This window comes from Lissotriton helveticus, chromosome 1_1 (assembly GCF_964261635.1).
Source record: "Lissotriton helveticus chromosome 1_1, aLisHel1.1, whole genome shotgun sequence".
Classification (NCBI taxonomy): domain Eukaryota; kingdom Metazoa; phylum Chordata; class Amphibia; order Caudata; family Salamandridae; genus Lissotriton; species Lissotriton helveticus.
In genome coordinates, this window is record NC_136057.1 from 328,126,515 (window position 1) to 328,149,129 (window position 22,615).

General features: G+C 40.5%; 1 protein-coding gene across 1 annotated transcript in view; it reads right to left on the reverse strand.

Moving 5' to 3' along the window:
- The window catches only part of LOC144804563 (rho crystallin-like), a 127,618-nt gene that overhangs the window by 13,795 nt on the left and 91,208 nt on the right, over positions 1-22,615 (reverse strand). The window contains 4 exon segments of the mRNA XM_078671920.1: positions 6,492-6,657; positions 12,023-12,132; positions 14,128-14,250; positions 21,629-21,706. Coding sequence (XP_078528046.1) covers positions 6,492-6,657; positions 12,023-12,132; positions 14,128-14,250; positions 21,629-21,706 — 477 coding nt within the window.

The following is a 22,615-nucleotide window of genomic DNA, read 5'->3' on the forward strand; positions in this document are numbered from 1 at the left end:
AATATGATATTAGAAACTACACTTTGGAATGTACCAATCATATTCTTGGTGTGCTGAACAAGAGACTATTATTGTGTAATATGTTATGCAACGCAGATGAATCTGATACATACTTACATTATTCATTTCTCTTTTCTTCAAATTTAGCAAACCTCAGATGTTTTAAGTGTTGTGAGGGGGGAACATCCTTTTCAGCGCAACTTTTACAACGCAGGCTTTACCACGAAAACCATTACAACGCATTGCACTGGGGGGCGCTCTAGGATAAGTAATAGTTTAATTTACTATCCAACACCTTCCCTACTATCCACGGGGACTGGAGTTGGAATAGTAACTTAAACTATTCACTATCCAGCACCCCCAAAGCAATGCGTTGTAATGGCTTGCGTGGTAAAACTTGCGTTGTAACAGCATGCGTGGTAAAAGCATGCGTTGTAACAACGTACATCCGTTGTGAGTTGCTTTCTTTAAGCCCCAACACACAATTTGGAAGATCCCTTCAGTCAATGGCTACACGATTATGGATGTGATAAATTGCAGTTCATGGAAGCGTCTGGGTTAAATAAAAGGTTCTCCACATTCACATGTATAGCTGCAATATTTTTCTCCAGACAAATATATAAGTACCTTGTCAGAAGAGTTTTACCCATGAGCAGGAATAATGCATTGTTTCAAATTCAAATTCACAGCCAAAGTATTCAGAAGTTGACACTGAACTCTGCACTGAAAGTTCATTTTGATAGCTGTAGAAAATAGAGAAAGTAAACATAGGGAATAGCTTTCTGAATCTTTATGGTTCTTTTCGAATTCCTCGACTTGCCCCAGTAGGGACCTAAGGAAGTAATGATTCCAGAACACATTCAAAAATTGAACAGCAGGTGTACCTTTATTTTCCTAAAGTGAACTGTGATTCACTTTGTATTAACAAAGTTAACTTAACTCGAAGCCACAGCATCTGAGGTTCTCAATAGAAAATGTACTTCTTTTACACAGGAGGAATATTTTATTAGATCAGTAGTTACTAGCAGTCCCCACTGTTTAGTTATGGTTCAGCCACAATTTCCACTGAAAGGGCATTTTTGATTTGCCTCTAACTTTGGCTCTCATTGAGAGTTCTGCACACGATTTGGGAAACCAAAAATATAGTTAGCTAAGGTTCAGCATGCCAAGTTGTGTGCAGATTTTTGCAGGGGGGAATACAAATTCAATGTGGGGTAAAAAAAAAAGGTGTTTTCCTATTTTAGCTCCCTTAGATAATATTGCTTGCGCCTACAGCAAAAAATTCATAAAACGTGCTTATGCTAAATTAGGCCTGAAAGTAGAACTTAAATGAGAACGTGTGCTTTCATTATTTGGTGTAAACCTGTTCAATAGATTAAGATATGATCATTTAAAAAAAGTTACCAAGTGGGCTTAAAAGAGTTATCGCTTTTGTCATTTAAAACTGCGATTCCGAAAATCTTACCCAATGTCAATCACACTTGAAGTTTTTTTCAAATGTGATTGTCTGATGAAAGGACTAATTGTTTTCTACCATTTTGAAAATCTTAATTCCTTCCCAGTGGAAAATATTTCCATAGCAATGGGGTGGGAGGCTTCTGTGAGAGGTGCCCGACCCATAGGATCGCTGAGGATAACACAAGGAAGTTTTCCTTGGCAACATATAGGAAAATGGCAAACATGCAGCTGCAATTTTATGCTCCAGAAAATTGGAACCATTTTGTGTATACAATTTGCCATTGTTATGAAAACCACTTTTTTTACTCAATATATATCTTTTTAAAAAGGAAAAACAAATATATATATATATATAGTGAAGGAACCCCTGTTGTGCCCAGCACAGTAGGGATATGCCACCTGCATAGGGTGAGGCCAGGCTCTCTGGCCATACATGGTTTGCTATTAAATGGTGAGTTGGGTACACGGCAAACCCCTGCTGCACACTGCCAAAGACCATACACCTAAGGGGTAGACAGTCAATGGTAGAATGGACACAGGGCCTAGGGCCACACGGACTCCCATGCTGAAGGCCTTGCGTGGCCAGATTTGCTGTCCATGGTGGGTTTTGATGCAGGGCATGGCTGCAGACGAGGTCCTGCATTGAAACACCATAGTGCATTTCCAAAGGCAGGTTGTAGACAGATTGGGTGCTCTACATGGCACCCCAGTGGTCAACCACCTGGGTGCATGCATTGATCTCAGGCCAGTCCTTGAGACCAACCCCCCACTGCGCATGACCAAACGTCATGCCCAACTTGGATTGAGTATAAAATGCATCACAGAAAACCCTAGAAAAACACAAAGAAAACTGTTAAAAACTGAGTTTTAGTTCTGGTTCAAAAACATAAACCACTAAGATTTGCCATTTATAGAGGTGAGTGTGTTGTGAACCTTAACTGGTGTCGTCCGTCATGCTCAAAAGATACATTTGTTAATGGCACAGGAGAAAAAGTAAATCAAGCAAAAGTAAAATATGGTGGGTGATGTCAGCTATGGCACGTGTTGTGTGTGCTCTGAACTGTAATTGGCAATTTTCAGTGGTTATACACATTTCAGCTATAACCATAACTCACTTTTTAACTATGTTTTTTCATTGATTAAAGTTAAGTACATGAATCAGCCAATAGGCCTCCACAAGATGTGTGGTTTTGATTTTATATAAAAATACTGAACTCCTGTCCTATGGTCAGACGAGTATGAACAATGTAGAGAATAGACCGTCCAACCGAAGACTCAACTCTTTAAAAAACACTACATCACAATGTAATGACAGTCCATAACTCACCTATCGCTACTATAACTCAAGCGTACGGCTGTTCCTGAATCTTTAATAATGCGTTGGGATGGCCTGGCTGATCTTCCAGAACCTTTCTTAAACACAATATAGCTCAGACCTGGCAAGAGACAGTTAGTGAGCCTTGCATTATTATTATTATTTGTATTATTATTATTATTAATTTTGTTAATATTATAGATTTATAGAGCATATATTCTTATTATTAGAGATGTATAGAGTGCATAGCTACCCAAACTGGGTTTCCCAGCGCTAAGTACTTAATACTGAATCGATCCAGACTAACGTCACGCACACACTCAGAAAAGTCAAGTCTTTAACCCGTTTACTACTGCCGTCAGCCAACAGCCGTTGCGAGCACTACCTCGGAGGTGCTGCGCACGTCCGTTTGCCGGCGCGGCTCGGCCCGCTTAATAGAACATTCCACACTGGCGCGGAACGTTCAGAGCTGCAAACGGGTTAACAGCTTTCCAAAAACCGTATTTAACTGAGAAGCCATGATTGAACAGGGGTACTGACTCGCGGCCGGCAAGAGGGGGTTCACGCAGGTGGGGGGAAGCGGGACAGTAAAACTAATAATTAAAATAAAATGTTAAACTTACCTTGCTTCCTCCCACTGCTTTTAGGCCCAGATCCTTGTACTGGGGTGAATGTATGACATTGTTCTACATTCTGTCCATCAACTGTGTTTTTTGCAATTTTCACCCCGAGTGGGCTGGGTATGCTCAGACATGAGTCCCATGCTCTCCACACCACTGGAGTCAAGCTATCCAGGCGGATGAAGGCTGATAGCCAGAAACCGGTCCTTGGCTGCTTTATTCCGGTCCAGGAAAGACATGGCTTGGCAGTTCGGGCTGGACTGTTCCCATGAGGCACAGGGTCAAGGCTGATTTGCATATAGCCATGTCTGACCTGAGGTGGTGTGGAGTGCAAAAAAACGATGGATTTAGGCCCAGATCTCTGTACTGGGGTGAATGTATGACATTGTTCTGCATTCTGTCCATCAATTGTTGTTTTTGCATTTGTCACCCCAAGTGGGATGGGTATGATCAGACGTGAGTCCCAGGCTCTCCACACCACTGAAGTCAAGCTATCCAGGCTGATGAAGGCTGATAGCCAGAAACCGGTCCTTGGATGCTTTATTCCGGTCCAGGAAAGACATGGCTTGGCAGTTCGGGCTGGACTGTTGCCATGAAGCACAGGGTCAAGGCTGATTTGCATAAAGCCATGTCTGACCTGGGGTGGTGTGGAGTGCAAAAAAACGATGGATTTAGGCCCAGATCTCTGTACTGGGGTGAATGTATGACATTGTTCTGCATTCTGTCCATCAATTGTTGTTTTTGCATTTGTCACCCCGAGTGGGATGGGTATGCTCAGACCTGAGTCCCATGCTCTCCACACCACTGGAGTCAAGATATCCAGGCTGATGAATGCTGATAACCAGAAACCGGTCCTTGGATGCTTTATTCCGGTCCAGGAAAGACATGGCTTGGCTGTTCGGGCTGGACTGTTCCCATGAGGCACAGGGTCAAGGCTGATTTGCATATAGCCATGTCTGACCTGGGGTGGTGTGGAGTGCAACAAAACGATGGATTTAGGACCAGATCTCTGTACTGGGGTGAATGTATGACATTGTTCTGCATTCTGGTCATCAATTGTTGTTTTTGCATTTGTCACCCCGAGTGGGATGGGTATGCTCAGACGTGAGTCCCATGCTCTCCACACCACTGGAGTCAAGCTATCCAGGCTGATGAAGGCTGATAGCCAGAAACCGGTCCTTGGATGCTTTATTCCGGTCCAGGAAAGACATGGCTTGGCAGTTCGGGCTGGACTGTTCCCATGAGGCACAGGGTCAAGGCTGATTTGCATATAGCCATGTCTGACCTGGGGTGGTGTGGAGTGCAAAAAAACGATGGATTTAGGCCCAGATCTCTGTACTGGGGTGAATGTATGACATGGTTGTGCATTCTGTCCATCAATTGTTGTTTTTGCTTCTCTCTGAAGTTTGGCGCAGGTGCACAAAGGTGTCTGCGCCAGCCTTCAGAGATGTCCGGGGCTGAAGAAATTCCATCCTTGGCCTTCGGGCCCTGTCACGCCTCCGTGCCTCCCCTATATGTGACGTACACAGGCATCACTGATAAAGTTAGCCATGGGCGCTGCAGGCTTAAGCCCTGCAGTGCCCATGGCTACACGTCAATCATCTTGTCACTCCACCCTTTCCCAACTCGACACAGAGCTGGAAAAGGGTGAGCGAGCAAGCAGAGTGAAGCCTGATAATTGCGACATCCAGCGCAGGTGCGAGGTTTCAGTTCCTTTTAGAGGCTGAATCAGAAGAGAGTAGCTGTCCAAACGGGACCTTTGCAGTAGATAAGTAGAGGGTGAGCCAAATGAAAAATTTTGAAATGTTATCTGCATATGTATTAGAGTGATTGTCTGCGAGGTGAAAGTGTGTGTATGCGTATTAGTGTGTCTGTGAAATATAGCGTCTGTATCAAGGTAACATTCTATTATATGTTCTAATATAATAAGACCAAACAAAACGCTTGTTTAGTGATATAATTTGATGTTAAATATTGTAACATTTACTTTTTCCAGCCACAGCGCTTGCCTCAATAAATGAATGACTCCTGTGAGGCAGTTAGTGAACCACGCAGTCGGTGCTTCATAGTTTTAAGAATTCCCCACAAGTAAAAATTGCTTTAAAGTGTGTTTTTCTTAAGTACAAGTCTAATTACATTGATGTTTCACCTGAGAACAGCAGACTGGAAAAAATAGATTAATATTCAGGTATTTTGGCTTTTTCGCATGAAAGGTCCACAATATTCTCCATCTAGACATTAGTGGTTTCCAAATGTTCTCATTTGGTGCTGTACTTCTCTCTAAGTCAGACTACTGTAAAATTCAAATCCCTTGCACAATACCATGAACTAAATTAGGCAAAGGGATGGTGTTGGTTAACACCAATGTGCCTAATGCGCCAGATTGTGGGGTGGGTGGAGAGCAGATGTGCAACAGCAGTGTTATCTTTCAGTCTGGCTCCTCAGCTCCTGTGCTCTGCCTCCTCCTCTGAGCCTCTCGGGCACTGAATGGAGCATGGGCTGTCCTACTTCCTGGTTGTGATGTCATCTGCCCGCTTACAATGCATCGCGTATTTTTACCGTTTTCGCTATTACCGATTTCGCAAATACCGGATTCACTAATACCGAATCGGTATTTGCTAATTCGGTATTTGCTAGTCTCGCTAACGTACTTTCGCTATTTAATACTGATATTTACCGATTCGGTAATTAATACCGAATTCATTGATGCATCGCGGTTTGCATGTCCTTAATAGCGAGTCCTTATTTTTCGCTATTAACGACATGGAATACCGAATTTTGATGCATATGCCCCATAGTAAATCCGACCCATTCCTAGTCCCTTTCGTGCTTTCTCTGGTGGATTCTCTTTTGACTTCATTTCTAATTCAACTTTTCCATTAATGTTTCTTAGGAATCCTAGGGTTGTCAGCTCCCTGGGCTCGTGCGATTGTCTTTTGGCTTGGTTGCCATGATGCACTCCAGTTTGGTGCTAGCTCTTGGTTTAGATCTTGGCCAAGTCATATCGATATACAAACGCTTGTCCACACTCCACGCAGCAGAAGCATTTTTTCCACAATCCCTATCCTCCCAAATCCCAAAGTTCTCCAGTGCTTTACCTGTAGGTTTTGCTTGAGACGTTCCTGGCTGAAGCTCTTCGCTAGGACAATAACACCCGACTGCAGTACATAGCGCATAGCCACAGCCGCAGCGGACTGGTTGTATTTTTTGCCAATTGCAATCAAGACGGGATCTTCCAGCAGGACAGGAGTGCTCGGATCCACCCTGAAGAAAGGAGCAGGACATAGAAAATGCATTTTGTTACTTGCTGTTGTCAAAAAGAGACGGGGCACAAACAATGACAATGGAGTGAGAGACTGATTGAGGTTCTACCTTACTCGTTGATAGATTCAAGGACTGAATTCTTTAGCGCAGTTATCCAAACTCAATAGCAGAAACCAGGAAATTCAGTTGTACTTTTTTTGTTGTTGACATTTTTCATTTTTTGTTTAGCCAGTTTTGACCTGACATTTCCACTTACCAACCAGTGCAAAATTACGGCCCCAGCAGTATCAATGGCAATCTATTCAAAATGTCTACAACGTTTTATTTTGTACTAAGCTGAAATACTAATTATGATGTTTTGTTCTGATGGTTACGGAATATTATGATGCTAGAATGACGTGGGGAAAGTGTATGACTCGTAAGAAGGCCAATTTAGTGTTTAGAAAGAAAATATATTTATAAAAGATCCCTGAAACATCTGACTATTTCTGCATAAAATGCCATTGAAATGCTCAACGTAAAATAGACAGTTCTGTTGAAATATATATTAAGTTGCGTTGCCGGGAATGAATAGTAAAATGGTATTAGTTACTAAAAGTAGAATACTTCGAAAATATAATTTTAACATCTGCCCTGGTATTAAATTGTCTGGAAAAATAGAGAAGTAGCTACTATCATGATCTCAAATTGCAAAGGACTTCATCTCTATTCTATTTTGTACCAATACATGTTTATACATCTATAATCAAAGTATTGTCGTTTAATAAAATGACTTTGTAGTATTTGTAGTTACTTTTATTCACCAAACATCTATAGCAAATCATGGAAGAAATAAAAAAGACACTCCACTTATTGATATACAATAATAAATAACTACAGCATCGCATTATTCCCATTCCATGGTAAAGGGTTTAAACCAGTTTTGCTTGTATATTTGACATAATATTGGATGTAAAAAAAAACTTCAACAAACTTTGCAATTTCTAACGTCTGTAGAAAGGGATTTTGAGAACCTATGGAAGGACAAGAACAATTTTGGCAATACTTTGAAGACATACAGAATTAGTATAAGTCTGTGTGGCAGGCTATATCTAAGGATGTAGGGAGGTCAACTAAACGAGGTCTGCGACTGCTTACTGGTCTTTTACACAGAAGTCAGCGCTGCGTTTCTCCTGTATATGGCGCATTCTGAATAATTTGCGTCAAGGACAACGCAGGCTTGGAGATGAGCCAGCATAGGTTGGCCATTGAGTTGCAATTTGAATGCATGTGTTTTTTAACTGCTTTTGGAAGGCAAATGTTTGTGGCATAGGGAAAGCCCCTTTTGGGGTGTTAATAATAGTCAAGATGTGGGAATAAGAGTAATAATCCTATAGTAACAAGGCTGATATCATATCTGAAAATCTGATTATTTGGAGGAGTGTGCACAGGCGTTATGTGTTACTCCATACAGAAGGGTGTTTTTGTGTGTGTATGTGAATCAGTAATTATACTTAGGTTCTAGTTTCCTAGTTCTAGGTTTTGCAGTCAACGGGGGTCTACTGAATCCTGAGGAAAACATCTCACCCTATAACAGCATTTGCCTTTGAGAAACTATTTCAGACCACACATTACTTTTCTCACAGGAGGACCACACTACAAAATAAGATACATCCTCTGTTCTCAGCAAACTCCTCTCTCTCTTTTGAATCCCTTTACCTACTATGATCCTTCTATTAAGGGAACACTGCTCCGTGATGAGCTCTGCATTTTACAGTACATGCAGTCACGAGGTTCAGAATGCCTCCCTGTTGTACCACAATGAGTTCCCATTTCACAATATGTTGCCAGTCCGCCTAGCAAGCACCTGTCACTTTCTGCCATGCTCAATCACCATGGCAATATCTGGAGGACTTTGTTTTTTTTTATGCAACAATTAGATCTCTTCTATCAGTCTCTTTCACCCATGTTTTTTTAAAGGCTTTGGCAATGAGATCTTGACCTTTCCTAGTGAAGTATTCATCTCTCATGCAATCTTATTGACTGTTTGAGGGTATCCTTCGCCTCCACCATAGTGCTTGAATTCAACTCCTTGTGGGGCTAATTTAACTCTATGTCGGCGCCTTCGAGTTCTCAAACAGCTAATGTAAGACTACTCATGTGTGGGAAAAGATACATCTTTCGTAGTGTGTGTACACATTTGGAGTTACAGAGGCTTTGCTTTTCGTCAGCCCATGTATTGGAACAGTGCCCAGGTACATGAACACTGTTAGTCAAACAGAATCAGTGTGCTCTGTCTTTATAGAGTGACGAAGTGGGCCCAGATTTACTAACATTTCTCACAACTCAGCACAGCAAGTAAAGCTGCTGCACTGTGTTGCATGAAAGGGAGAGAGTACAACTGGGACATATATTCACAGAAATGGTGCAGTTCTGCTCTGTCCATGCGCTGGTGCACTTGTTGCGCTGGTGCTCTTGTGGCTGCCTAGTGCCAACAAAGGCACTTATGTGCCATAGTGCAAGGGTGTCTGCGTTATGGTCAGGATAGGTTTTGTGCAGAAAGGCATCAAAATCCATGCACCACCCAATCCTACCTGACAGAAAGTAACGTACGGCAGCGCAATGCTCTGCATTGAATAACTTTTCCTTACAAAGCCACCCAAATTGCCATTTGGGTGGCTTTGTAAACACCAAAAAGGATATTGAACTTGGGGCTGCATCAAAAAATTGACACAACTCTGACACAAAATGATTGTAAATCTGGACCGTAGTGTCCAAGGTGTAAAACACAGAATCAGCCACTTCTTGATACTACAGTTTGGCCAATAAATGATAAAAAGGTCAGTTAACCCACCTGCTGCATACCCAATTATGAGTACTACTAAATAGCCCTAAAAGCCTTCAGCACTATATATGCATGGTGATGCTGCTTGGTGCCGGAAAGTATATGTACTACTAGTGCTCTGTGTGACTCTCTGTATCATGTCCATTGGTTTCAAGGAATCCATAAAGTGCCCACAATTTGAGCAGACAACTATACCAGTAAGCAAACTGGATTTTCTCTTCTTTCTCAGCAAATAAACTGAGATAGAATTTTGCTCACATTGTATTGTACTGTATTGCAACATTTACATAGCACTTACTTCCCCAATATGTTTCACCGAAGTGTTTTCCTGCCTGCATAGCAAGCTATGCTCTGTGGGGAAGGTTGTTGTTTTTGATTGAATCACAAACTAATTCCATGTCATATTTGATGACCACTGCATTGTGGTGGATGAAGAGATTTGAGAGACAGATGCAGTGTGTATGGGTTTCAGTAAGCTGGCAGCTTCGAACAGCTCTGCAGGTCACTTATGGTATTTGTTATTACCATAGTGAGGTCAACTGATTTCTCCAATGGGTTGTTCAACGTGATATTTTGTTTAAATGTTATGGTGCTAAGCAGGTATCATTCGTGAGAGAAGTGGTAGGGCAGTCTGCTGTGAAGGACTCTGTTACTATCATACCACACCTGCATGTTATTGTGAGATGTAAAGAAGCAGCCATAGTATGTAGCTGGTTGGTGCCTGCTGTGGTAAACTAGATTAACCTGTTCCACACAGGGCTAATTCCCCTGCAGTGCGGTGGGGAGAGGGGCCGTGCGTGGCGCCGCGGTGCTCGTGACGACTCCGCCCACTCCTATGGAACGCCCACACAGGAGGCGTTCCGCAGCATTTATGACTAGCTCAGCTCGTCATGAGCACAGCTCCATTGTGGTAGATTTCTTCAGTTATTCCATACCTGTTCAGTTGGTGATGGCAGGTTTATATGCTGGTACAGCACAGGGAATGGATAAGACCCCCATAGCAGATATACCATTTGTATGCATAAGAGGATTAAGAAGTATAAGGATTGTGTAGTCAATAGTAGCTGCAATTGACTGTCACCTGCTGAGTGTTATGGTATTAGCATTAGGGATGGCCAAAAAGGTTATATATGAATTAACATTATTTTAGGTGAGCCGTTCTTAACTTATCTAGATATATATTGATGTGCAAACACTCGGACTGGAGTTTATGATGGGGGAACAGCCCTGCCTGGTGTTTACAAATATTACTGGCCAACCCAATTTTTTTATTTAATAAAAGTAGTGTTTCTGAACATTAGTTGTAGTCACCACTGTTGTAACTTAGTGAAACTTAGATGAGTATGTTACGGTAAAAGACGTTACAACCTTTAACGGGACACCGGTCAAGAATCCCCTTAACAGGTTGTGAACATTTATGAATGGAGTTTTCCAGATACATGATGAGTGCTACCTTCATTGGACAGCTTCATCAATCACATCATTCATTTAGTGACTGTCCATGGGAAACACTTGAATGGGGATTGAAAATGAAAAGAAAGGCATTCACAAACGGTTATGGTGCAATGGGAGACCACAGCACTTCTAATTATTACAGGGGGATATTAGCAATGTATTAGGCCATTGTTGTTAACTTGAACTTTGATATGTTCGGTAGATTATGGGTATGTCTGACTTAAATCAATCACCGAACGAGCGGTTGGCTCAGTGATAACATGCAACCATTAAAAAATGGCACTTTGAAGAACATAAAATCTGGGGAAACTCACATACATACTCATGCCAAATATTACTCATTGCAGAGAAACAATTTTCAGCTTCTCTGGTCCTTGCAGGGATTACATACTTTCAACTGTATAACATCTTCAAATACCCCAGCAAACTAGACTTATATAGCTGGCATCACAAGTGTAGGCTACATAATGTGGCAAAGTATCTGGTAAGTTTGCAGAAGGCTACATACCTAAAGAGTGGTCAGTGTGGATTTACGCTGGTCAAGACTGACATCAAGACAGACTTTTCTCCTGTGGGGATTTGTGGCTATACCCATATAAAATGTCTATTCCTGGATCTCGTCTAAATACAACTTTTAAGTATTTGGTAACTTAATTACAATTTCCAACCATATCAACCATGTTTCTCATATTGTCTTTAGGCAGATTATAGTCAATAGGTAAATAACCTTAATTTTTCACATTCTAAAGCAGTTTAATGTATATTTCCTCAGATTGTGTCTGATCTGCTTACTGTCCTCTTCTCAAAGACAGTTATTGATGGAGGAAACCATCCTGGTCTTTTATGGGGGATTTTTAGGTTTTCTTTGGAGGGCAAGTAGGGCCAGATATACTGTGGCTGGGTTCAAAACAATTGGTCAGGCTCATAACTCTAGATAGGCAATCATCTTTGTGCTAGTATAAGATATGATTTGAAGGACTGTAGGTATACAAAAGGATTCACCTTGTCAGGTTCATGTTCATCGTTTTGGGCTCGTGGTTATGGAACAGATCGATTTTATTATATATCCAGGAGCACCTTTCTTACCAATTTTCATCCCTGTGCGATCCTAGGACACTGTAGCCAACCACCACAATATTCTTGGACTTGCAGAACTCCACGAGTTTCTTCTGATTCAGATACGGGTGACATTCCACCTGCAAGGTTGAATTATTAGATGGTTAAGATCAAACGCCAACATTAGCAGAGGCTCTAATGCAGGGGTGGAGTCAGAAAGAGTTAGAGCGGGTGGCTAAGGCAAGAAATGAGACAGGGAAAAGTGATTCAAGCATATGTATGGTGAAACAAAAATACCACCAATAATTAGTACGCTAGAGATGTGGATCAAACTTCTATGAATTTGAGTCGAGAGTTGTATGGGACCTAGTTTAGTCTTCATCATTCTTAAAGTTAGCAGAGCAGTAATGAATAGTTTGTACGGGTTCCAGTAGTACTGTATATAAATGGAAAATCCCCATTAACTGTAAACATATATTTACAGCAGTTATACAATATAAGCACCGACTCAAGAAAATGATCACAGTTATGTTACAAAATTGCTGTGTTGTTCTAGAAAAGAATACAAGCAAATCAATCGCATTTGGGCATGTTTTTAATCTTTTTTCTTTTTAGATGAATTCTTATTACATTGTTCAGCCAAAACATATTTCACCCTTTGTGATAGTACCTTAAGGCCTTCTCAAGGCTGAAAGGTATTATGCAACCATGTCTATATAATATTTTTTACAATTGATACTTATATATATACACAGATTATGTGAGTGGTCGGGCCACCAAGAACACACAATACATGCTGTGAGCATTGCAACATAAACATTTAGAGATATGAAGGTAAGCAACATGAGGCTGATTGTACTAGCTCTCCCACTCAACTCCCCCCTTGCCGCCTCTTGCTCTCTCTTTTTAAAATTGATCACACTATACAGTTCAACATAAATTGGCACTGTGCACACCAGTCACTTTAGTGACACTCACTTTTCATAAACAAATAGAATAGTCTGAGAGATATATCACTGCTGTATGCAGTGCTCACGGGTTGTATGCTCTACAATGCCACAAAGAGAGGTACATTTAGGAACATGCATCAAGAAAGAATGAAGACATTCTGGTGAACTGCTGGCTGTTCTTTATTATGTAAGTATGGCCCAAACCTAGGGGCCACTGAAAGCACATTGGTTAGCTCTTGTGCATTCACCTGTAATAATACCAATATTAATACATTCCAACACTGATGTCCAAGCGCTGTATTTAGCAGGTGTTTCTAATTGTAACTTTTGTAGCCCTCAAGAAGACGAGCATGTGATGAGGGGTTGTTTGACGAGATTAGCAAGTGTTGTGTAAAAGAGTGACTTGAGAGTGTGAACTAGTGGCGGCTTAATACTGAATAGGGTATGGGGATGAATGTTAGGCAATAAAGGATGAGTGAGAAGAACGAGTGATGTTGATGAAAGTGATGGGGGAGTGTGAGAGTAATGACAATGTCATATGGATAAGTGGGTGCTTTCCACTGTTCATGTTGAAACAGCTATGGAGGAAATTAAATAATGTATCAGGTATATAACGTCCCCAGATTCAAACTCCTCCAACTTATGTGTGAGAAACGTATGGTAAAAATATTCAACTTAATTGCCTTAATATTGAAGATATCCTAGTTTTATCCAAACAACCTAATAATTGACATTTCAGGATCAAGTTGCTTTTTCACCATTCTGCAATTGGGCAACCACACTGGAAAGCCTACACACTATGCATGCTAGCAGTGATATGTATCGCAGCTATTACAGTACATTTGGTAACAACCACTGAATGGAAAGACAGTATTATGGGTTGACTTTGGCAAAGTAGTAATATCATTGTTTTCTACATTGGCTGGGCAGAAAAACAGGCCCAATTTCTGTGGAAAAAGATAGATAATCAGGGATAGCTGACTTGAACAGGATGGGATCTTACGTGTCTTCATTCTATTGCACTGGTAATATTCTGTCTGGGGCAGTCTGCCTACTGCCCATCAACAATATTTGTTTCAGAGTATGAGTTTGTTCTTAGTCTTCCTGAACATATTAACATTGATACTCCAGACTCCATACATTAAAAGACAGTAGATATCTAGAATTTATATTAAGTCAACTTACTTGGTTACAGACAGGTGCATACTTGAGTCCTGGTTTGCTTAAAAGCCGCTCCAGTTGCCGGCGATTAAAGTTTGACACCCCGATGGATCTTACCAATCCAGCATCCTTGCATGCCTCTAGGACCTGCATGAGAGTAGTAGAAATTCAATTTAGATATAAATCTACAGGAAAATATGAAAATGGATTCTACTTCTTGTATACATGGGACCTGCAGCACTTCTTTCCATGGTGAACAGTGAGTGAGTCCCTGAGACTTGACTGAAAAAGTGCCTTACCATACAGGTTATATGACTATAGTTTCTGTTTGGGATATTCTAATCCTGAATGTCATCATGCCCCCCTGGCCATCTGACCTACATATTAACAGATGTATTTCAACAGCCGAGCCTGGAGATTGATTCAGAAAAACTTCATAGTAAACCCTCTGTTGCTGTTTCTTCAATTTCATCATACCTGTGAAGCACTCTCTACAGCGCAGCTGATGTGAGGAGTTTGAGGCTCAGGGAAATAGAACCGTCCTGAACAGTTGTACTCAAGAAAAACAAGAATAGCAGAATTTTGAGGGGAAAATAACAAAATAGACCTGATTTATTCATAAAATATTGGTGTCTGTTTTTATAAGTTACAGGAGGATGTTCTGCAAGCTGTTTCAAACTGTGACTTAGAATTACTCAAAATTGAACAATAACGCAAAAGGAGGAAGTATATATTATTGGAGTTGAACCCAGAAGAGAGCTGTGGCTTGAACAGTTTAAGTAGCCCAATAAAAGTGCAATGAACTCAAAAATGTTACTCCCAATGTACTTGTGTTGACAGCAGCTTTGTGTAACAGTACTGGCATTGTATGGAATAGTGTTGACCTTTTTTCCAACAGTCTAGTAGATCACCATTTATAGGGATAGCTTTATGAAATATCTTGGTTCGGCAAATTTAAAAGGCACTATGTTTAAATCAACAGAGTAACTAATGGAATGGTCGAAAATGTTACATTAACACTCCTGTGGATTTAAGCACCATTTGGATATAGCAGTAGGTCAACTGAACTTTGGGTTAGTGCTGAAAGACTTTAGGCCTGATTACGGGTACAGGTGCTATTTACCGCAACTGATAGATGACGGTACCACGGGGCAAGGGTGCAATAAATATCACCTATTACAAGTTATTGGGTATTAACATACATATTTTTGTGTTTACCAGCCAAAAATCCACATAATACAGTTAATACTGTAGGCGTAGGCCTTTTCAATCTTAAATTTTGGCAGGTTTGACCTGCCTGAATCTAACGAAGATGGGGTTATTTAATGCAAACCAACCTCATAATTCCGACCCGTATGTGATCTGGGGTTTACAAACAGTTTGGAATTAACAGAGCCACTCATAATCAGGTCCTACTACTGTCTCATGTTAAATCTACAGCACTAATGGATAATGTAGAAAGGTAGGGTCTACAGCTGCCATCATTTCCCAATCTGGATAGCACTGTGCACAGGGCTAAGATATTGGTGTCTACCAGTGAGCAGGAAGTGAGTAAAGTGAAGATAACCATCTGATTTATGAAACACATGAACTGAAGCTACATAGTAATCCCAAGATAGAGCAGTATTCACTCTAACTAACTGCACAGGCTTTTTGTATTTTTTAATATGTATGCAATAGCACTCATCCTTCTAATGGTCCTACTGCTACGAAACCACAAACCAAAGTGAAAAACAATATACAAAAGGGAGGGTTTAGGAAGGGCAATGTTCTTACTGAAAGCTCTCTTAATCACATATTAATCCACATTATTCTTAAACATATAAATTATTCTTATAGGGCCCGATTCACAGAATGAATTTAAGACTCAATCCTAAACTTACTACTATTTTGGTATTCACAGAATGAACTTACTACTTTTGGTATTCACAGAAGGTAGGAGTTTGTCTTAAGTCTGTCTTAAATCTGTCTTAAGTCTGTCTTAAGTTTGTCTTAAGACACATTTAAGACAAAATCCTAACTTCTGTGAATGCCAAAAGTAGTAAGTTCGTTCTGTGAATGCCAAAAGTAGTAAGTGCATTCTGTGAATACCAAAATAGTAGTAAGTTTAGGATTGAGTCTTAAGTTCATTCTGTGAATCGGGCCCATAGATCCTATATAACCCAGGAGCCATGATATGATATTCCCAAAAAGATTTTCTTTATTCTTCACAACATCAAACTGAAGCCCAGCCAATGCATTTTGACCTGACAAGGGACTTCATCAGGATTGTAAAAAAACAATACATATATAAAATACATATTCATTAACCAAACTGAGGCTACGTTGCCATGCATAACTGATATTCATAAAACAATAAGAGAAATCCCAGAAGCATTTTACTTATGATTGGATGTTAAAGCTATTTGCCAGCATGCACAATACTGTCAGTGACATGTTTAGGTCTTGCCTGAGCCAGCGCATGCGCTGCTCTGTCGAGACTTTTAGTGAGTGGCCTTTAAAAAGCAGACCACAGCTTTCTGTGTGGCATGAGCGTGCGGTTATGAGCACAGTTACGAGCTGTAGTGAAAGAGCCACTTTTGTAGTCTGGCACCCAATGATGACCTCCAACTATCACCATTTTATTTGATTTTAGTGTGTTCCTTAATGTAGGATGGTTCTCCATTTGCCTGTTTCTCTTCTGTTCTGTAATCTTGCTGTCTTTCAATGGGAGCTGTTACTGAATGGAACGGTCTTGCCAAGATCAGAGCGTGTGGGATGTGCATTTGAAAGTGTGCAGTTGTGTAGGAATGTGTCAGTGGTGAGAATTATGAGTTCTTACTATTGGCTTTGACCATTCTGTTTTATGACTTTATCTTGCTTAATGGCAGGGCTTGCCTATTGGCTTTGGGCATAATCTTATGCCATTTTGCATTAGTGGCCTATGCTTAAGCGACTCCATCTTCTGAGCCTTTCTAGGTGAGAAGTGATGTTTTGCTTTCATTTGTTTTCTGCACTCTGTGTGCTAGTAGAAACCGGTTCTTGTCAGAGGAATGTGCGCACTCTATGTCGGAGTCATAACAAAGGCCTGATCACCTGGAGGTGTGACCTTGGTATGAAGTGGTACAGGAATCTGATGGGAAAGGAGGCGGGGCTTGCTAGAAGCTTCGACCAACGTTTTCCCTTGTATTAAAGGGGGGTGCCTCCACTGGTCTGGTGGAAGTTGGAAGTGGAAGTTTTGGGAGTTTGGATTCCGAGTGAGGGCAGACGTGTCTATCTCGGATTGAATCCCTGATTGATGAGCTCTGATCCCCGGATGTGTGAAGACCTCCCCCGGCCAGAAGTGGGCAGTGTACGCATCAGGTGATGTATTGAGTTTTGTGATTATTGCCATTGTGATGTGAGCCAGTGGCTGTGATCGTTTGAGGTGTTTTCTTTGTGGTGTTGGAGGTGCACATTCAGAGTGATCCTCTGCTCTCTATATATATCTTTCTGATCTCTTGCAGGACGTCCAGTGTATCTTATCTTATATCAATTATTGCTTGTTTATTAATCAGTATAATTATTGATTCATGCCATTTAGATTATAATTTTGCTCAGTTACTGATTCATGCCTTTGGATTATAAGTTTGCTACATATATTTGAACATAATGCATTTGGTATCTGAGACAGCCTTTGTTTAGAGAGTATTATGAAATAGACCCCAAGCCTTATTCTAAAAGTGATAGTTTTTTCATTTTGTTAAATAAAACTCCTTTTCAAAAGGTGCTGTTTGTTTTGTGTTGCAGTCTTTCTGTGCCAGGGGTGGCGGGACATGATTTGCCTCCCAGGTGGGAGTGCAGTGGTTGGGTGTGGCTTATTGGTGAGAAGCCACATTCAAAACAGTCTGTGGTCATGGTGCGCGCACATCGCACGCTGCAGCTACTTTCACTTTTGCTGTCTCGTGTTATTTTTAATTTCTTTTAGACCGCGTGCGCGCACACAACTCCCGGCCTTTTTTTAAAACTTTCAATTTTGCCGCCGTTACACTGCATTCCTCACTTTCTACTGTCTCTCTATACACACAAATTACTTTCACTTTTTCCACCGCTACACTGCATTCCTCACTTTCGTCACTACTGTCTCTCTTTTCACACAAATTCTCTCCCACATTTTCTTTCATCCTCTCTCTTCGTATAACTCTATCAGGTTTCAAACTTTGCTCTCCCCCATAGTTTTTTTCCTTCTGTTTTTCCTCTCTCCTTTGAGCGCTCTGCATGGGCGTGAACACCTACTGTGTATTTTCTACCCCCTCCATTTCTGTCTAATTTCTTTCCCTGCTGCGTCCTTCTCTATCTTTCTTCCACCCTTGGTTTTCCTTCCTCCACGCTTCTGAATTTTCAGCCTCCTTTCCCCAATCCCAGTGGCCTCCTCGGAACCCGATGCTCATGAGTCACATGTGCCCCCGGAAGTGACTCTTAGGAGCTCCCACAAGGTCACAGAACGAGTCTCTGCCCAGAAGGGGTCTTCGGGTTTGTCCCGATACCCCGATTCCCGCCAAAAGCACAGCCGGAGCTGCAGGTCAGGGCAGAGTCTCTGCAAACCAGTGGGGCAACGTGCGCTGGGTGAAACCCTAGGTCCTGGTGTCTCCTTCTCGGCATCTATTTCTGTCTCTACCTCTCTCGCTGGCCCTCTCTCTATTTCCCTCTCCTGTGCCCACTCTCTCTACCTCCCTCTGCCTTTACTTTGTGTCTCTCTCTTCTGTGCTCCCCCTCTCTCTCCCTCTATTTCTGTCTCTGCCTCTATTACCGTCTCTTTTCTGAAGCTAACTCTCTATTTCTGTGCTCTCTCTGCTTCTCTCACATCCTCTCTGCCTGCTTCTCTCTGTCTGCATTTCTTTGGTTTTCTCTGCGTCTCTCCTTTCTCTCTTTGTCTGTTTCTCTCATTCACTCTCCATTTGCCTGCTTATCTCTCTGTGTCTGTCTGCCTTTCTCTCTGCCTCTCTATTTAATCTGTCTCTCTATTTATTGTGTTCTCTGCCCCCCTTTTGCTTTCAAACTCCCACTCTCTCTGGATACTCTCTCTCTCTCTCTCTCTCTCTCTCTCTCTCTCTCTGGTGCACAGACATAATATCGACTCCAAAATATCGTTTGGACAGAATATTGAGTCAAAAATATCGTTTGGACAAAATATCGACAGGACAGAATATAGACAGCCAAAATATCGTTTTTAAGGTAAGTGAAGTAATATCGACTGTAAATAATATAGAAAGTGAAAATGTGTAAGTATATAATATAGATAGTTAAAAAAATCGTTTTTATTTTTAGGGTTCAGGGTCAGTTTTGGGTTTTTGGGTAAAGGGGTATTTTTAAGGTTCAGGGTCAGTTTTGGGTTTTTGGGTAAAGGGGTATTTTTAGGGTTCAGGGTCAGTTTTCAGTTTTTGGGTAAAGGGGTATTTTTAGGGTTCAGGGTCAGTTTTCAGTTTTTGGGTAAAGGGGTATTTTTAGGGTTTAGGGTCAGTTTTCAGTTTTTGGGTAAAGGGGTATTTTTAGGGTTCAGTGTCAGTTTTGGGTTTTTGGGTAAAGGGGTATTTTTAGGGTTCAGGGTCCGTTTTCAGTTTTTGGGTATTATTTTATTATATTTTGTTACTATATATATATGTTTTAATAAATATGAAATAAAAAAATATTGATTTAACTTTCATTAATTATTTAATTATTATAAGTTAATTTAAGTAATTTTAAGTATATTTTAGTAATTAATTATTAATATTAATTTAATTTAACACTGTTTTTAGTAAATACGATATTTTTTACAACTATATTTTTGTAAACGATATTTTTAACTCAATATTTTTGTACTTACCTGTTTGTAGATAGAAACTCGATATTTTGACTGTCGATATTTTGTCAACGATATTTTTGATGGTCGATATTCTGTCCCTCGATATTATTTCAGTGATCCTATATATATATATATATATGTATATATATATATATATATATATATATATATATATATATATATATATACATATATATATATATATCCATATATATTTACACACCTATATACATACATACGCATCTATATATACATGCGTTGCTTTGGATGGAAGCACCGACACACATTTTTTTATTATCTTAAGAGGAGATATCCAATGTTGGGATTTTTCGGCACTCTATCTTCTTGAAATAGGGGCTCTTTTCATAAATGCGCTTATGGTGTCATATGGGTTTAAACAAAATAATGAAACTCATAATTCTCGTGACAATTAAGCAGTCCTTGTTTCCACACTGTTTGAATCACGTTTAAATAAGTTTGGATATTTTTTCCAGCCAGCATCATTCAGGGACGTTCAGCAATGAGAGCCATTGATCGATTCTCATTCTGGACAACAGCTTTCACTTAATTAATACCATCACTTAATACCAGATTAAAACCTGAATACAGCAGTCAGCTGCGCAGCTGTCCTCTCTAAAGTGTCTGCCGTTGCACTGCACTATGTGTAGCTTATTGTATTAGTTAATGTTGAACCAAAATTGTTTCATTTAAGCCTGTAAATTATGCGGCAGTTGGTGGAATGTATGGTGAGCATGGTATATCCATGTCCACGTTGAAAACGCCATGGCAGCACGATCTGTTTTTTACCAGTTACCCCACATATATAATGACCTTTTTCCAGAATATATTCACCCAACTCATACATTTAACCCATCTTATTTCTATTAACTGGGGATTTGTTTTCTTGCAAAGGTATTGAGTGGGAGCCACCCATCTCTTACATTGGTAAGCACCCCTTCCTCTAACACAAATTAAAGGAGCATTTTGTTTCTGGGGGGCCAGGGCCAACTTTTTTCAGTGTCATCACACAATTTAAGTCTGAACAGAGTAGGCACATTTCTCCTGACTTCTTTTTTAAAACTCCTGTCCGAGTGCATTCTGGGATATTTTATTCAGCTTTTCTTCTGTTCACCAGGCCTGCCCTGGTCAAAGGCACTAAAGGCAGCTCTGTTGTTGTGCCATCCGAGATTAATGTATTATTAATAGTAATAATGCAGATTTATAAAACGTAAAACGCACAGCTGCCCATAGGTGTCCCGGCTCTGTAATTAATAAGGCGGACAGAGACTGTGCCCCAACTAATTTACACCAAAAAGCCAGGTTTTCGACATCTTCCTAAATGAGTCTTCATTCTCCAAAAGCCACAAGGCTGAAGGAATATCATTGAACTCCTTGGAAGGAGAAGGAACATCCACCCCTCCTTGCTGAACAAGCATTTGCAATGCAATAGGTCTCACATTTACGCGAGTTTGAGCTATTGGCATTGTAAATGGCAATCCCTTTTATTTATGGTTTTGTTTTTAGAACATAAATAAAAGGCATTGTCATTTACAATGCTAATAGCTAAAACTCGCACAAAAGTGAGACTTATTGCATTGCAAATGCTTGTTTGAAAGGTAACACTAATTAAACATTGCAGTTGTTTGAAATGAAAGCACCAAAGACCATATTTTATTAAAATAATATTCTGTAGTACACAACTTTTAAATGTTTATATTTTACCTCCCACGTAGAGCAAAAGTCAACGTTATCATGAACAAATTTGTCGTCGCTTTCTCTGGTTATTTCAGGTCCTGAAGGCTGTGAAAATGATTAGAAACACAGTTTTTATAAAAGTAACATAGACGTTTTGTACTTTCATATACATAATCGAATACTCTCCTGTAGAGGTGGAATACATCATGTTAAACTCATTAGTTTAGTAATTTGGCAGCACTGCCAGGGGCCGTGGTTGGTGCAGGCTGTGGTGGCCTCCTAAGCATACTTTGGGCCCTGGCACTCATAGTTTTAGGACTGGCTCCACTCCTTCAAGTACAGCAGCAAATTGATGTAATTTAATTTACATAGCCATGGAGTATACGTGTTTCAATTATTCATTCCTTAGCATACTTTTATGAATATCTGCCTTAGGATCTGCCATCAACCTGGTTGAAAGTATAAGATCTCCTGATTTCTTGAGGAAGTGCTAAATCCAGAGGTGAATGCATCTCTAGAGTTATTTTATGCAGATTTGTAGAGCACACTATCTCACTGGGGAATGTCCTGGCACTGAGCAGGTATGAAACATGCCACACTGAGGGCATAGTGGGACTAGTCAAAAAGCCAGGTCTTCAGCTTCTTGTGCAATTCAAGAACTAAGGAGGAGACTCTAATTTATAGCGGCAGGTCGTTCCACTCTTTATGAGCAATGTAGGAGAAGGCTCGACCACCAGATCTGTTTTTCCATATACCTGGTATGTGTGCAAATAGGAGTCCCGACGAGCAGAGGTGTCTGTAAGGTTTGTGAAAGCAGATGCAATTGTTGAGGATTGTTGAGGAACAATAACAGTGCCCACTCTGTACATATCATGCAGTGCCCATGAACAATAACAATGGCCACAACAGCTTTATAACAAGAACTAATGCCCAAATCTTAAGAGGACAAATGGACTAGAAGATATTATTGGTTATTAGCAATTGGATGATGTGAGTGGGCCCGATTCACAAAAC